Source organism: Abramis brama (assembly GCF_963993115.1).
Source record: "Abramis brama genome assembly, chromosome: 19".
NCBI classification, from domain to species: Eukaryota; Metazoa; Chordata; class Actinopteri; order Cypriniformes; family Leuciscidae; genus Abramis; species Abramis brama.
The window spans coordinates 1809271-1824612 of record NC_139981.1 but is presented as its reverse complement, the minus strand read 5'-3'; the positions used below and the strand labels follow the sequence as shown (position 1 = coordinate 1824612).

At 36.2% G+C, this 15342-nt stretch overlaps 2 protein-coding genes across 3 annotated transcripts in view; one reads left to right on the top strand and one right to left on the bottom strand.

Moving 5' to 3' along the window:
* Positions 1–971: 971 nt before the first annotated feature.
* On the bottom strand, positions 972–13879 carry sirt1 (sirtuin 1). The gene is made up of 9 exons (XM_084093972.1): positions 13600–13879; positions 11470–11586; positions 10523–10761; positions 10284–10436; positions 8850–8997; positions 8686–8765; positions 7120–7306; positions 2412–3359; positions 972–1694 (listed from the first exon to the last, which is right to left on the bottom strand). Exons 1-9 carry the CDS (start codon positions 13841–13843, stop codon positions 1456–1458), a joined length of 2355 nt encoding a protein of 784 aa, XP_083950098.1. The 5' UTR covers positions 13844–13879; the 3' UTR covers positions 972–1455.
* Positions 13880–13917: 38 nt separating this feature from the next.
* dnajc12 (DnaJ (Hsp40) homolog, subfamily C, member 12) overlaps positions 13918–15342 on the top strand; it is a 4819-nt gene continuing 3394 nt past the window's right edge. The window contains exons 1-3 of one of the 2 annotated variants that reach the window (XM_084093973.1): positions 13918–14024; positions 14644–14726; positions 15087–15165. In XM_084093973.1, the coding sequence (XP_083950099.1) occupies positions 14649–14726; positions 15087–15165 (157 nt within the window). In that variant the 5' untranslated portion in view covers positions 13918–14024; positions 14644–14648. The remainder of the gene's footprint in view (positions 14025–14643; positions 14727–15086; positions 15166–15342) is intronic. The other variant, XM_084093974.1, reaches the window with a different exon arrangement.

Genomic DNA, 15342 nt, shown 5'->3' with positions numbered 1-15342 from the left:
TATTCTTCAAACATAAACATTTGACATATTGTCCCCTCTACTACCATTCTTCTGACTTAAATTTAATAAATGATATATCTGATTCGATATACCTGCATTATCAACCTTAGGTGGTCTTAAGCTATTTATAAACATTCCACTTGCTTGATATTTTATTTATTTTACCTGGAACATAAATATATATAAAACTGGCAATATTGAATGTAAAACGATATATTCAAGGATTGTTATTTACCTGGTATTGGTAACTTCATTCTAAATTTGCTAGTTGCCTCCATTTTCTTCACTTGAATCAAAATTTTGTTTAAAGATATTTAGCTGTCTGTTACCTCTTTTAAAATATTTACCTTGAAACCAGCAACTCGCATTAATAAACTACACAGAGATAACATGCATAACAATATGCTGTTTTACTACAGTTAATGTAGAATACACTGCATATTTAAAAAAAATTAATTTTAAAAAATGCAACTGAATGAAATGGTTCAGGAATGCAACTATGGTGTCAACCTACATGTCAATCTCCAGCAATTGATCATCTTGCAGATACTTTTTAATATTTTATAACTGTGCAAAATACTTCTCTACCATTCTTAATGACAACTTACATGCATCATGTACAATATTTCGCAAGCAAGAGCGTAATAACAGTCGAAAAGGCTACATTTGTGAAGTCTGTATTGTCTGTACAAATTTGGTGACAATTTAGTTTTTTGCAGAATTGCCAATCTGCATTTACGTAAAAAAAAAAAAAAAAAAAAAAAATGTGACATGAAAATAGTATTTTTTTTGAACATTGAAGAAAAAAAAGAAAGAAAAAAAAACAAAAAAAACAAAGGAATCATGAAGTCATGTTGAGATTATAACTTCATATTGATTTTAATGCCCGGTTATCGAGAGCAAGGGCACTTTAGTCAATCAGTTTTTGTTAATCCTGTTAATGAAGTGCTTGAGGACAGGAATGCCAAGAGTAGTGAAAGCATGTAAATAATTTATTTCTATACGTTTAGGAACTGAAAACTAAATGGCAAACATCTGTTTGATGACTATTAAACTTTACTGGGTATAAAAGTCTTCAACAGTAGCTGGCAAATGCCTGGAAATGCCACATGAACAGTGCTTACATCCAACAAGGAACTTGTAAATTCAGTGAAAAAAACAAAAATATACAGATACAGTGATCTTTGGTTTGAAAATCATTCCCTTTTTTTTTATCCCAAACAATTACATGGCAAGTTCAACTCAACTGTGTTCTCAGGCAGAAACATTCACTGGAACCGAACATATATATTTTACATCTAAAAATGCAAAAATATAAACAAAAGAAAGGTTTATAAGCCAAACAAGAGAGATGTTGCATGCATTAGAAGACATAACAGGAGAGGGAGGGAAATACAAAAATATATAAAAGAGACTTGACACGTGAACTCCAGCTGGTGTCGGAGTCGGTGTGTTTTAGAGGTGGTGTGTGTTCGCTGTGCAGTCTGTTTGAAGGCGTGTGTGTTCACTGTCTAGTACTGTCTCTGGTGAGGCCTCTTCCTCCTCTTCCTCACTGTCTTCGTTGTCGAAAGCGTTCGCGCTGAAGCGAGAGCCGTCGCTGTCGCAGGAACTGGACGTCTCGTCTTCTGAACTGGAGTAAACCTCGGCGCCGTGGAAAATGTAGCGGTTCGGCGCTTGAAATAAATACTGAGAGGCTGCAAAACAGAACCAGAACCAGAACCAATTACATCACGTGTGCAATGATGAGCTTTAAAAAAACACAACAAAACTTTACAAGAATATATATCTGATTGCTTTGGTTTTAAGCATCTTTTACATGAACAATTACTTTATGATAGATGAAAAATCTTAGATTCAAAACACAGTACCAGGCTCACGTTAAACGACTTAATGTGATCCACCCATCCATATATCATCCATTCATCCATCCATATATCATTATTTATCTATCCAAATATCCACATCCATCCATCCACCCTTAAATTAAATATATATAACAAAAATAATATAAATATATATATACAAAATATAATATAAACAATATAAATACAAAACATACAAAAATAATATGATAAATAACATTTATAATAAAAACAATGATATCTTTGTATATACATTAAAATATACTGTATAAAATAAAAATATATAAAAAAATAAAATAATATTAATATAATGAATACAAAAATTATATAAAAAAAGTTATAATAAAAAGCATAATATAAATCGAATAAATAAAATATATAAATGTATATAATAAATGTATCTCTCACTCTCTCTCTAGAGTTAAAATTATATAGTAAATAAAAATTAGATTTTTTTTTTGATAAAAGGTTTTAAAGGTGTAATTTGCACTAAAAAATGGTTCATAATAGCAGGAACATTTCAAAAATGTATATTTTTATTTTTTATACCTCCGAGTCGTTTGCTGATGGGACTCTGGCAGATTCGGCTCCTCCAGCAGCGTCTCCGCACTTCCACACGCTGACGATCGTCTGTCTCTTCGATCTGCGTGTCTTCAGTAGCGTCCAGTGCTTCTGCTTTCCTACAGGGACTCGCCGGCTGTGGAGAACAAGCTTTTGGGTTGGAGTCCAACTCGTCCGGCTCAGTTTCCGGTAACGGCTCTGGACGAGGGCTTGTTCGTCTGGCTCCTGGAGAAGATGCCATTTCAGGGGACTTTTTAGGAGACAGTGAAGTTTGACAATCAGTGTCTGTGACGGGCTGAGCGTGATCGGAGTGTGTGACGGGCTGAGCGTGATCGGTGTGTGTGTCGTGCTGAACGTGATCGGAGTGTGTGACAGGCTGAGTGTGATCAGTGTGTGTATCGTGCAGAGCGTGATCGGTGTGTGTGTCGGGCTGAGTGTGATTGGTGTGTGTGTCGTGCTGAGCGTGATCATTGTGTGTGTCGGGCTGAGCGTGATCGGTGTGTGTGCCGGGCTGAGCGTGATCGGTGTGTGTGTCGGGCTGAGCGTGATCGGTGTGCATGTCAGGCTGAGCGTGATCGTTGTGTGTGTCGTGCTGAGTGTGATCGGTGTGTGTGTCGGGCTGAGAGTGATCGGTGTGTGTGACGGGCTGAGCGTGATCGGTGTGTGTGACGGCCTGAGTGTGGTCGGTGTGTGTGTCGGCCTGAGTGTGGTCGGTGTCTGAGGACGTGCTCTCAGTGTGTAACGGGGCGGCTGGTTTCTCTGTGATCTCGCTCAGGCGTGACGAGTCGTAGCACAGATCCTCAAAGTCGCCACCCAGACGATGGCAGAGTTCGTTCACAATCACGTCACAGTCTCCGAGCAGCTCCACGTCGAAGTTCAGGTGTGGCAGCGGCTCGCGGTTTATCAGGACTTGAGGCACGTCATGAGGTATAGAGCCTGCAGAGAGACACAGATTTAGAAAACAAACATCATTTCATTTTATAAAAAAGGGAAAATCATGGTAATACTATGGCATTACCATCAGGGTTTGAAATGAACACCCGCGGGTAAAAATCAACTGTGGCGAGAAACGCTGCCAAATCACGAGCCAATTTGGTGAGTTACTTATTGTGTTTACTCACTTTTATGGGGAGGTTTGTGTAAGCCAAATCTGTGCAGAATTAGTGCAAATACTTGTGAGTCATCATGATATATTAATTACAGCGTATTATGCTGCGTTCACACCGAACGCGAATTGAGCGTCAAATTCGCTTCTATCGCGTCTAGTTGGACGTTTGAACATTTTGAATCTGGACACGCGTTTGAAGCGAAATTCACTTCTTGTGGGAGGGGCAAGTGCTAGGCGGTTGTCTGATTGCAAGATGGCTGATGTTGATCGAGCATTTATCAAGAGGATCATCGTTGCCGTACTGGGGTCCACCAGAACGGAGGCGTACCCAGTTTGGCGAGTTTCACCACTTGCTCCAGGAGCTGCGCCTGGATGGCGGCCGTCCTTCCGCCTTTCCCGCGCCCAGTTTGATGACCTGTTGTCCTGCATCGGAGCAAGGATCCCCTCGAGGATGCCCCCGTTTATCACGTCACTTCACCACGTGACAGCAGCAAGCAGGCTCCTGATTGGTTAACGCAGCACGAACAGACACCAAAGTTCAGATTTTTCAACTCGGACGTCAGACGTGAATTCGCTTCAAACGCATGAATGCACAAAAAGCACCAAATAAAATCATCTGTATCGCACCAGATGTTCAATTCGCCTCTTTTGTACGAATGAGGCGAAATCGCGTCCATTGCGCCGCGCTAAACGTCTCTGTCGCGCCACAGGACCTCCAGACGTGCGGCAACGCGTCTTTACATTGACTTAACATGGAAATCAATTGCTCCAGATGCTCAATTCGCGTTCGGTGTGAACGCAGCATAACACAGAATCTGCGCATATCAGGCTTACTTGAACATACGTCACTACGTAACAAATAACGATGCTTTATATCATTTGTATTGAAGCTGCACGTTTTGAGTGGCCTTTTATTGTGGCTAGCCCTAAGGCACACCTGTGCAATACTCATGCTGTCTAATCAGCATCTTGATATGCCACACCTGTGAGGTGGACGGATTATCTCGGCAAAGGAGAAGTGCTCACTAACTCAGATTTTGACAGATTTGTGAACAATATTTGATAGAAATAGGCCTTTTGAGTACATAGAAAAAGTCTTAGATCTTCGAGTTCAGCTCATGAAAGCCATCACAGAAAGCCACAAAATCACTTTCCAGAACATTCTCATTCACAGTTCCATGCTGGTGGAACGCTCTCCCCACCCTCATCCGGAATGCAGAATCCCTGACAACATTCAAAAGACAGCTGAAAACCCATCTCTTCCGTGAGCACTTAACCTCATAAAAAAAAAAAAAACCCCTTCCCTTTCCCTTTAAAACCTCGCTTATCGGGCTTATGCTACTCTGAATAATGCCTGAACTTCGTATTTTGAGCACTTCTTGCGTTGTTTTTGCCTCTTCATGATGACTCGCTTAATTTAGTCCTAATTTGTAAGTCGCTTTGGATAAAAGCGTCTGCTAAATGACTAAATGTAAATGTCATGAAAAATGGGGCCAAAAACAAGTGTTGCGTTTATAATTTTGTTCAGTGTATATATATATATATATGAGGTAGTTAATCTGGTTCATTTCTTTTCTTTTCTTTTTTGGCTAGTAGAAGTTCTGAATGGCCGACAACTTAAAAATTTAGTAGCCAAATCGGCCGGTGAGTGAAAAAGTTGATTTCAAACCCTGATTACCATGCTATATGATCAGAAAACCATGTAAAAATCTCCAGCCAAATTGTCTACTGTTTTTTGACGAACACTAAGGTCATGTGCTGATTTAATTGCTGTCCAAATCCACTGAGTTTACAAGAAGAGATCACTTCAAAATTCACTGTTTAAATCCTTTTTGATCACTGCCAAGCACCGTCCATACGATAACTGTTGCGCTTCACTGTAATTTGCATGCATTATTTTAAAGTAGGGCTGTCAATCGATTAAAATTTTGAATCGATTAATCACATGATTGTCATGAGTTAACTCGTGATTAATCGCACATTTTTTTATTTGTTCTAAATGTACCTTAAATTAATACTTTTCAAGTTTGTAATACTCTAATCAACGTGGGCATGGATAAATATGGATGCTTTATGCAAATGTATGTTTATTATTGAAACCATAGTCAACATAGAGCATGAAGACGAGACATGTTTCAAAGGTCATAGATGTTTTTCAAAGAACTTGTTCATGTCTATTAGACACATGTAGAAAGAACAAAGAAATACCAGGTTCCCATTACTTCTCTTTCTTTGCACTGAGCAATTAACACAAACATGTTTAGATTTTTGCATGACAGGGCAGCTCTTCTGAAAATGCTAAATGTACATTTATTATTTATTATTAGGCTACATTATAGTTTGTCTCTCTCTGTGCCCATTTTGATGAAGCTAAATTCTCAATAAAACTGTTGTCATTGGTATATTTTACTGTTTCTGTTGTCAAACAACGGAATGAATATGAAATGGTGACTGAAACGCGACCCATTAAGACATAACCAGCTCTCCCTTCCAAGATGTTAATCTGCACAAAAATCCTGATAATCGAGCCGTCGTCTGATGAAATCAAATACACATTAGATAAACACAATATCTGTTTTGCGATTTCGGCTATACTTGCATGTAAAATTAGAGAAGCAACATCATATCTGTGTTTAACTGAATTAAAGCGCTGCTCGTCTCTCCAGCGCGAGACGCAGAGAGAGAGAGAGAGAGAGAGAGGCGCGCGCGCGTGCTGGGAGAGCAGTACCGGCGGTACCGGTAGATTCTCAGAAACTAAATAAGGTTTGGGCGCTTTGTTTAAGGGAAAAAAATCGCTAAATGGGTCTGCAATGTCGCTAAGTTGGCAACACTGTGTATCTCCATTTCTCCAACTAGGTTTTGGGCCACGGGTCAAACAGAAAATACGCGCTGCGTTAATCGAGCGTTAAAAAAAATAGTGCCGTTAATATGATTTTGCGTTAACGCGTTATTAACGCGCTAACTTTGACAGCCCTATTTTAAAGACGTACACTTTTATTACTGACAAGCTGGAAAGTATTTACAAGAACAATACTTCATCACCGCTCCACCTCAACGAACAAAAAGAAGAAAGAGAAAAAAGCATGTAAATATTTTAAACGGGCTGTTATTGTGGCAGCAGCAATATATGCAATACAAATACAATTTTAAAATATGTAGGGTATTATACACAACATTAAAAATACAAACTAATATATTTTTATCTCATGTAAATAAGAGGCTGCATTAACTTGTTTCCGCTCATTTTAAAATGACATCCTTTTGAGATAAAAAAACATTTCAAATATAGCGTACGTGCGTCTAGCTTCCTATTTTTAAAAATGAGATTATTTTCCTATTATAAAATTAAATACGGATTTATTTGTATTATTCCAAGCATATGACATATTATTTACAGCAGACAATCATGTGACTGACCACTGTTCGTAGGATTACAAACAATAAATCGCCAATAAATCGCCATCCGAATGCATGAGTTTTATCACTGAGGCGCCATGCAAATTTATATTTACAGACGTTCACATGAGAAACAATTACCGTCCGCATAGGGCTAAAGAAAATCAGAGAAAATCAAGAGATGGAACGTACTGGGTATAAGAGCCACTGGCCGCACTTTCAGCGAGGAGCCGATCACAATGAGAAGGTCCACCTCATCTTTATCCTGCTTCATGGCTCTGTGGAAAAATTCTGGAAGATTCTCGCCGAAGAAGACAATGTCTGGTTTCATGATGGCGTACGGGATATCTGACGGACACCTCGGACAGTGAGGAACAACCTGCAACAGAACAACACATTTTAAAGTGCTTTCTCAAATATTCCCTTGCATGCAGGGTGTGCTATAGATGTTTGTGAATGTAAAAGGTCTGCAAAATTTTAAAGGGGTGGTTGATTTGATTTGACTTTTCTAACTTTAGTTAGTGTGTAATGTTGCTGTTTGAGCATAAACAACATCTGCAAAGTTACAACGCTCAAAGTTCAAAGCAAAGGGAGATATTTGCTTTTAAAGAAATTGCTTTTTAAGGACTACAACAAATGGCTGGTAGAGACTACACAACATTCCTCCCGGATTAGTGACATCACTAACCCTAAAATTTACATAAACCCCGCCCCCTGAACACAATTTATAGATTATCAAGACAGAATATGCTAATCAATGACTAGAAGATAACTACACATCAGCTACATAAATTCATCAACTAACCATTCAGAAATGTCCTGTTGCTTCTACATGTCACTTCTACTGTTGAAATTTTCAGTGCATGTGTGTGTGAGGTAAAAGGACAGGAGCTCTTGAAGCTCCGCCACCTGTGCCGGGAGCAGCAGTTCATTTGCATTTAAAGGGACAGACACAAAACGGTGCGTTTTTGCTCACCCTCAATTTTAACATGCTATATAAAATTATCTATGGGGTATTTTGAGCTAAAACTTCACACACACACTCTGGGGACATCAGAGACTTATTTTAAATCTTGTGAAAAGGGCATTATACCACCCCTTTAAAGGTCAAAGTGCACAATGAATAAAGTTGTCATTGTCTCATAAAAGAAAGAAGCGATTGTTAACTGCTGAAACGAGTCGTCGGTAATTCCAGTCTCACTTCCCGTTACATACATGTAACAATGTAACAAATTTGCATAATGCCAGCCTATGGTCTTCATTGGCTGCCTGTGAACAGCGTCTGCTTTGCTCCGCCCTCAAACACTGTAGTTGTAGCTGAGACTGGAAGAGTTTAGTTTGTGTTCTTCATGTCGAGAACATGATTTTTTTCAGTGCTGCGAATCCTCTTTGCATGCACTTCAAAAGATGAGGACTCGTGCAGAAATTGATTCGGGAAAAACGTTTGTATCACTGTGTATTAAGTGCTGAGGAAGAGCTGAAATTCAGATATGCTAATGGCTGTGTGGTTTCCAACACGCGCTGTAAGCGGTCGACCAATCACAACGGACTGGGCCGTCTGACCAATCACAGCAGAGCAGCTCTCGAAGAGGAGGGGCTTAGAGAAACTGAATCTTTGAACGAACCGCTTAAGACTCTTTGAGAAAAGAGCTGATGCTGCAATGTATATTATGAGAAAATTTGATGTTTTTTGACCTATTGTAGGAGCCTTTAAAATAACATAACAGGGGCACTTTAAATTTTCACAATCAAATGTACCTGGTTGAATATATCCTCCCTTACGGCCTCACAATCAACCTTATGTTTGCAGACAAGACAGGAAGCAGTCGCAAAAGAACCTAAAACAAACAGTAACAGACAAAAGATAAGAAAGACTTGATAAGGACAGAGTAATTAATGAGGTTTTATGACAGCAGATATACCATGACACTGAATGATCTTCTGGATCCCGGCGACCTGCTCCAGTGTGTCGATGTTCTGAGTGTAGTTCCTTAGTAACCGTCCCTTCTTATCCAGCATTGATATGAACCTGTGACATGGAGACGGCTGGAACTGTCCTGGGTAGATTTCCTACAGGATAATGAAACAGGGCATGTTGTTATTTATCTCACAGGTGAATAATAGGGTAGATATCACTATGCTTCCACAGGTGACTAAATCACAGTAGTAGGGCCCAATGAAATCTGTTTTATATTTTCCAAAAATCCATTTTAGTTTTTTCTAAATAATTTTTTTTCCATTTGAGTTTTTCTGGATTCTGTTCTTTTTCCGTTTAAATTTTTTTGCACTCCATTTTAATGGTTAAATAAAATTTTAGTTATCAAAAAGCATGTCTAATTAATTGAAATCAAGAAACTTGACAATTTTACAACAATTTATTAAAAGTTTAACAAAAATGTGTTTAGGGCCGTATGAAATATTTTTTTTTTTGAGTTTTCTGGATTCCATTTTTAATGGTTTAATTCAATTTTAATAATCAGAAATCATTTCTAATTAACTGAACTAAACAACAATTTATATACATATATATATATACATATACACATATATATATATATATATATATATATATATATATATATATATATATATATATACATACATCTGTTTCTGTAAAATGAATTTAAACATTTTTGGCAATCAAATGATGGCATAAAACATACATTTAATTGATATTTTAATCATATAAAATAAAACACCTTTTTGTCAAAATGTTACACAACAGAGCTTTACTTGTTAAAATTAAAACATAGAAGAAAATGTATTATTCTTTAAAAAATAAAGTTTTATTAACAATTTATTATTATTATGTGTTACTATTATTATTACATTGAGATGTCGTTAAATTCTACTGTACAACAGTAACATATTTCTCTCACAATTTCTTCAACTTAAACCGAACTTTTATTTTGACGGGTTGCAGTGAAGTGGATTGAACTGGATTCCACGATTCTGTGCGTGTTTGAAATCATTGGGTCCTACAGTTGTTGCGTTACAAGTTTTCTGAACTTATGTTTAAAAATGTAAATGAGGCATTGTGTAATTAAAAATGGACTCAATTGCATACATTTCCAGAATGGAAATCTGAACACTGGATGAAGGCAGGTTCAAAATTCAAGTTCATTCTGTTGACATATTAGATATATGTGCCACAGATATAGATAAAAATAAGATTAAATGTGTATTTTGGATGTTTTCTTTCCGCTAGTCTGAAAGAAGACATATTATGGAAGCAAAATAGACAATATATACCTTTGAATGAATTTTTTTTTTTTTGCATGTAGTGTCTTGCCTTATTTGAAATGCATGTTTTCCATTCTTGGCAGAAATGCAAATGAGAACACAGCGCATCAAACCTTGGCAAACTTGAAAAAAGGCCTGGGATCTCTTCTAAAGTAGTCTATGTCAAACATGGCTTGAGGATCAGGGAGATCAGGAAAATCCACAGCGAGTCTAGCGTATATTCCATCTCGAGAGCGAAAGTCAGGAATCCCGCAAGAAACGGACACCTGTGGACACAAGAGGAACACTTCAATGTTCAATATATTCGAATACAGAAAAGCGTTTCAGAGTAAAAAACAAATGAGACACACACCCCAGCGCCGGTGAGCACGAGAACCTTCTTCCTCTCGTTCAGGAGTCGGACGACGTCCTCTAACGTGTTGATGTCTTTGTGTTTTTTCCTTTTGGGCGGTTCTGAGATGTTGATGATGATCTGCCACAGTGTCATGTCATCCAGATCCGGTGGAAGGACCGTTTCGGGAAGCAAATCTTTCAGAATGGCCCTCGGGTCAGTTCCTCTCATGATGTGCTGCTGAATGAACCGATACGATCCTGAAAGAAAACCATGCTTTCATTTCATTCACAAAACACTCGATTCTAGAGAAAATTAATGTGCAATCTGCACAATAAATATGTATAATTGTGTACATTAATAATGTTGGGGAAAGTTACTTTGAAAAGTAATGCATTACAATATTGCGTTAATCCCTTAAAAAGTAACTAATTGTGTTACTTAGTTACTTTTTTAGAAAAGTAATGCGTTATGTTACTTTTGTTTTATATTTTTTTCACCTGGGCTGGGTTTTTTTTTTTTTTATAACAAAAAAGTTATATTTTTGGGCAAATGTAAAGACCCTTTTACACCAAAAGTGAAATAAAATGCAAATTCACACGAATTGATCAATAAAGTGAGATTAAATGCATAAAAATGTATGTTTTATTTAACATATTTAGTTATTGGAGGTTTGCAAAGTATTCTGATGCTGCATTTCACTGATTTTATTTATTTTGAGGAATATTGAATCTTTTTTTGTGCTTTTAAGTGAGATGAGTAAATGCACACTCTCATTTAGTCTAGAACTACAATAACCATCATGTTTACACACACACACACACACACACACACACTCAACGCCTCTGCACTTCGATTTGTCTCGACATGTGGACAGGAGAGCTGACGTTTGATTTAGAATAAACTTTCTTTATTTTCATCTTGCGATATGCATCAGGCACTCAGTAAACGAATCGAACTAAACTTACCAATCTGTGGTTGAGGCGTCCAATCACTGGAGCTGGCGTGAGAAGAGCAGTCATCATCATCACGAAGAAGATCAGGTGACGTAAACCCATTGGGATGGACACCTTCGTCCATTAACGCTGTGCGCAAATCACACAAAACATGATTTCAGAATCATCTCTATTTATATGAGAGGAATAACAGCAATGTAACACAACTGACTATGTGCATTTCTTTGACTTATATTAATAGTTTTGCTCAAATTTAATCATAACTACTCTATGCATAATTCATTTTAGATTTTTTTTAAAATTCATTTAAGTATTTAAACAAATAAGCAAGGTAATGCAACAATATGAGTAATATATAAACATGAAAATATGATCAATCTGCGCAGGGGTTAGTTTCACTCATCAGCATGTTGCTTTATGAATCTGAATAGTAGCCTATTTCAGCTGGTTTATTAAACTAATTAGTCCAAAAGAGAAGGCTATATTAAAGTGTCCAAATATATTTTAATAAAACATGTAAAAAAATATTTTTGATATGTCAAAGCATTGACAGATAAATAATAATAATAACAAAAAAATATTGAATTAATAAAAGATGTAATTAAATAAAATAAATCATTACAATAAAATAATATCTAGGCCTAATAATAATATTGAAATTATATAGATAATTAAATATTATATTCCATTAATTCATTTAGTTAAATATATTTATTATATTTAATTAGTAATTAGTTAGTTAAAAACAATCAAATTATATATTTATATAATTGTAATAATTATTGTAAGTATATATATATATATATATATATATATATATATATATATATATATATATATACAGTACCAGTCAAAAGTTTGGAAACATTACTATTTTTAATGTTTTTGAAAGAAGTCTCTTATGCTCATCAAGCCTGCAGTTAAAAAAACAAAAAACTAAAAAAAACAGTAATATTATGAAATATTATTACAATTTAAAATAATGGTTCTCTTTTTTTAATTTATTTTAAAATGTAATTTATTTTTGTGATGCAAAGCTGAATTTTCATCAGCAAGTACTCCAGTCTTTGGTGTCTTATGATCCTTCAGAAATCATTCTAATATGATGATTTGATACTCAGTTATTATCAATGATGGAAACAGTTGTGCTGTTTAATATATTTTTTTGGAATACTTTTTTCAGGATTCATTGATGAGTAAAACGTTAACAGCATTTATTCATAAAAACAGCATTTATTCAAAATAAAAACATTTCTAACAATATAAATCGTTACCATCACCTGTTATCAATTTAACGCATTCTTGTTGAATTAAAGTACTAATTTCTTTAAAAAAAAATAGTTATTGTTCCCAAACTTTTGAACGGTAGTGTATATTGTTACAAAAGATTTCTATTCTAAATAAATACAGTTCTTTTTAACTTTTTATTCATCAAATAATCCTGAAAAAAGTATCTCAGGTTATAAAAAAAATATTAAGCAGCACAACTGTTTCCAACATTGATCATAAATCAGCATATTAGAATGATTTCTGAAGGATCATAAGACACCAAAGACTGGAGTACTTGCTGATGAAAATTCAGCTTTGCATCACAAAAATAAATTACATTTTAAAGTATATTAAAAAAGAGAACCATTATTTTAAATTGTAATAATATTTCATAATATTACTGTTTTTTTTTTGTTTGTTTTTTTTTAACTGCAGGCTTGATGAGCATAAGAGACTTCTTTCAAAAACATTAAAAATAGTAATGTTTCCAAACTTTTGACTGGTACTGTATATATATATATAAAAATACTTTATTAGTGAATAGTTCATTGATAATAATAATAATACAAAAATATATTTAATCAAGAAACAATGAAATTATATAAAATATATCAATAATATTAATTCAATACTACCTAATAATTAATTAAATTATATAAACAACTAAATATAGTAATAATAATAGTAATAACAATAATCACTTAAGTTGCCATTACATTAATTAATAATTAAAACCCCACAAACGTAAAAATAGGGTAAAACTGTGTGAACACCCAGTAAACCTGTCTGTTATCTTATCATGATAGATTAAAAAACACTCCTAAAATAACCAATAAATGGAATAAATGTATAAAGAATGTAACGCTGTTGTACCGGAGAGCTCGGGTTCTGGTTCGGCGGTGAGTCCGGGTTCAGTGCGCTTGTTGTTGTTGTTGTTGAGTGAGGCCTGCCGGGACTCGTCCATCAGCGCCGGTTCCGCCTCCACCGGCTCGGTTCCGCCAGCATCGCTATGTTCAGATTCACCGGGCGGATCCCGGAGCCTCGGTCTCTTCAGAACCGGCCCGTCCAGCTCAGCGGCGTCGGCGGGTTCGGCCCGTTTAGTTTCGCCGTCCGCCATCTTCGCCAGGAGTGAGTGAGTGGAGGAGGGGCGCGAGCGAGCGGGAGGACCTTCCGGTAATTTTGTGACGTCACGAGCCGACGGACCGTAGCGCCGCTAGTGCGCGACGCTGCGCGCGTCCATACCATACCATGGATAGACAGTAAAGAAAGGTCCGTACAGACTACAGAGCACGTGAAATGTAATTTATTCTGTTATAATTTGCTTTTCAGATTATTTTTATTTTTATTTTTATGTTATTATTATGTTGTTTACGATATGCTGCTTGGTCTTATTGTTAATGTGTTTAACAATGATAATATGTTAATGAAATGATGTAATAAAGTAAAAAAAGAAAAAGAAAAAGAAAAAAAAGACTAGAGCACGTGACTGCCCCACATTAACAAACGCTTCAGTTTAAAGTAGTTTCTTGGCATAATTGTGTTTACATTATTTCAACCCGATACAAATACCATGGTATTTGAAATACGTCAAACATACCATGGTATTATTAAAGCGGAACATGTCCAAATACGATGGTATTATTTGTTACATTTAGAGCAATTTAATCAACATCTGTGTGAATAATATTTAAGATACGTATATAAAGTCTGTATACATAAAAAGTCAATTTGTTGATTTAAATCAGAAGTTTGGTATTTTAGTATGAGTCATCGTCTCTGTCACGAAGGCCATTTAAATGCCCTGCTACCGTAAAGTTCCAAATACTTGCGCGCATGCGCGCTCCGTCGACCGCCACAGGCTGACTGAGGGACACATTTACGCGAGTTTACGGTAATGCGTGTTGTGGTTGAGTGTAGGAGGCATGGAGGCGATACTGAACTGCAGAACGGAGGATTTGGAGGATTATTATGGGCTGCTCGGCTGCGATGAACTGTCAACGGTAAACACACAAGTTACAAGAACTTATGATAGTTCTTTTAGGGGTTGTGTTTTTATTATTTCTGCTAGTTTATTACGGCATCTTAAAGGACAACGATTATTATTTTAATCGCAACTGCAACATATACATATCGGTGTTATTAATCCGTCGTAAGCCATGTGAAAAGATTTGGTAATTGCATTAATGTGCAATTATGAGATTTGGCACATCTGATGATAACAGCCTGTTGCTTGTGTGACAGAGACTGTGACATCATCAGTCATCATAATAGTTGATTAAATAGCTGGAAAATGCTCAGACATTAAATATTTTTACAGAATCATATGCTAGTAATAAATAATATGTATTTCTCTCACACAGCCTGAACAGATTGTCAATGAGTTTAAAGTGAGAGCCCTGGCCTGCCATCCTGACAAACACCCGGAGAACCCTAACGCAGGTACAAACATATTGTTTGTGAAAATGTCATTTTCTTTCAGAGAAACTGAGACACAGAGTACCAGCCCCCAAAATTAATAATACCATATGAATGACTACCATATTCATGCATGCATTAATTAGTTGCAATGCATTTTGTCCACAACATTCGCATTTGTTAATTGATTTAGGATTTCTA

Excerpts from the sequence above, each read along its gene's own strand:
- sirt1 (XM_084093972.1), bottom strand. The coding sequence starts at position 13,843 with ATGGCGGACGGCGAAACTAAACGGGCCGAACCCGCCGACGCCGCTGAG. Across the intron at positions 8,998-10,283 it reads CTTTTTTCAAGTTTGCCAAG|GAAATCTACCCAGGACAGTT; the intron begins GTTTGATGCGCT and ends ATTATCCTGTAG. Across the intron at positions 3,360-7,119 it reads GCCAGTGGCTCTTATACCCA|GCTCTATACCTCATGACGTG; the intron begins GTACGTTCCATC and ends GTCTCTCTGCAG.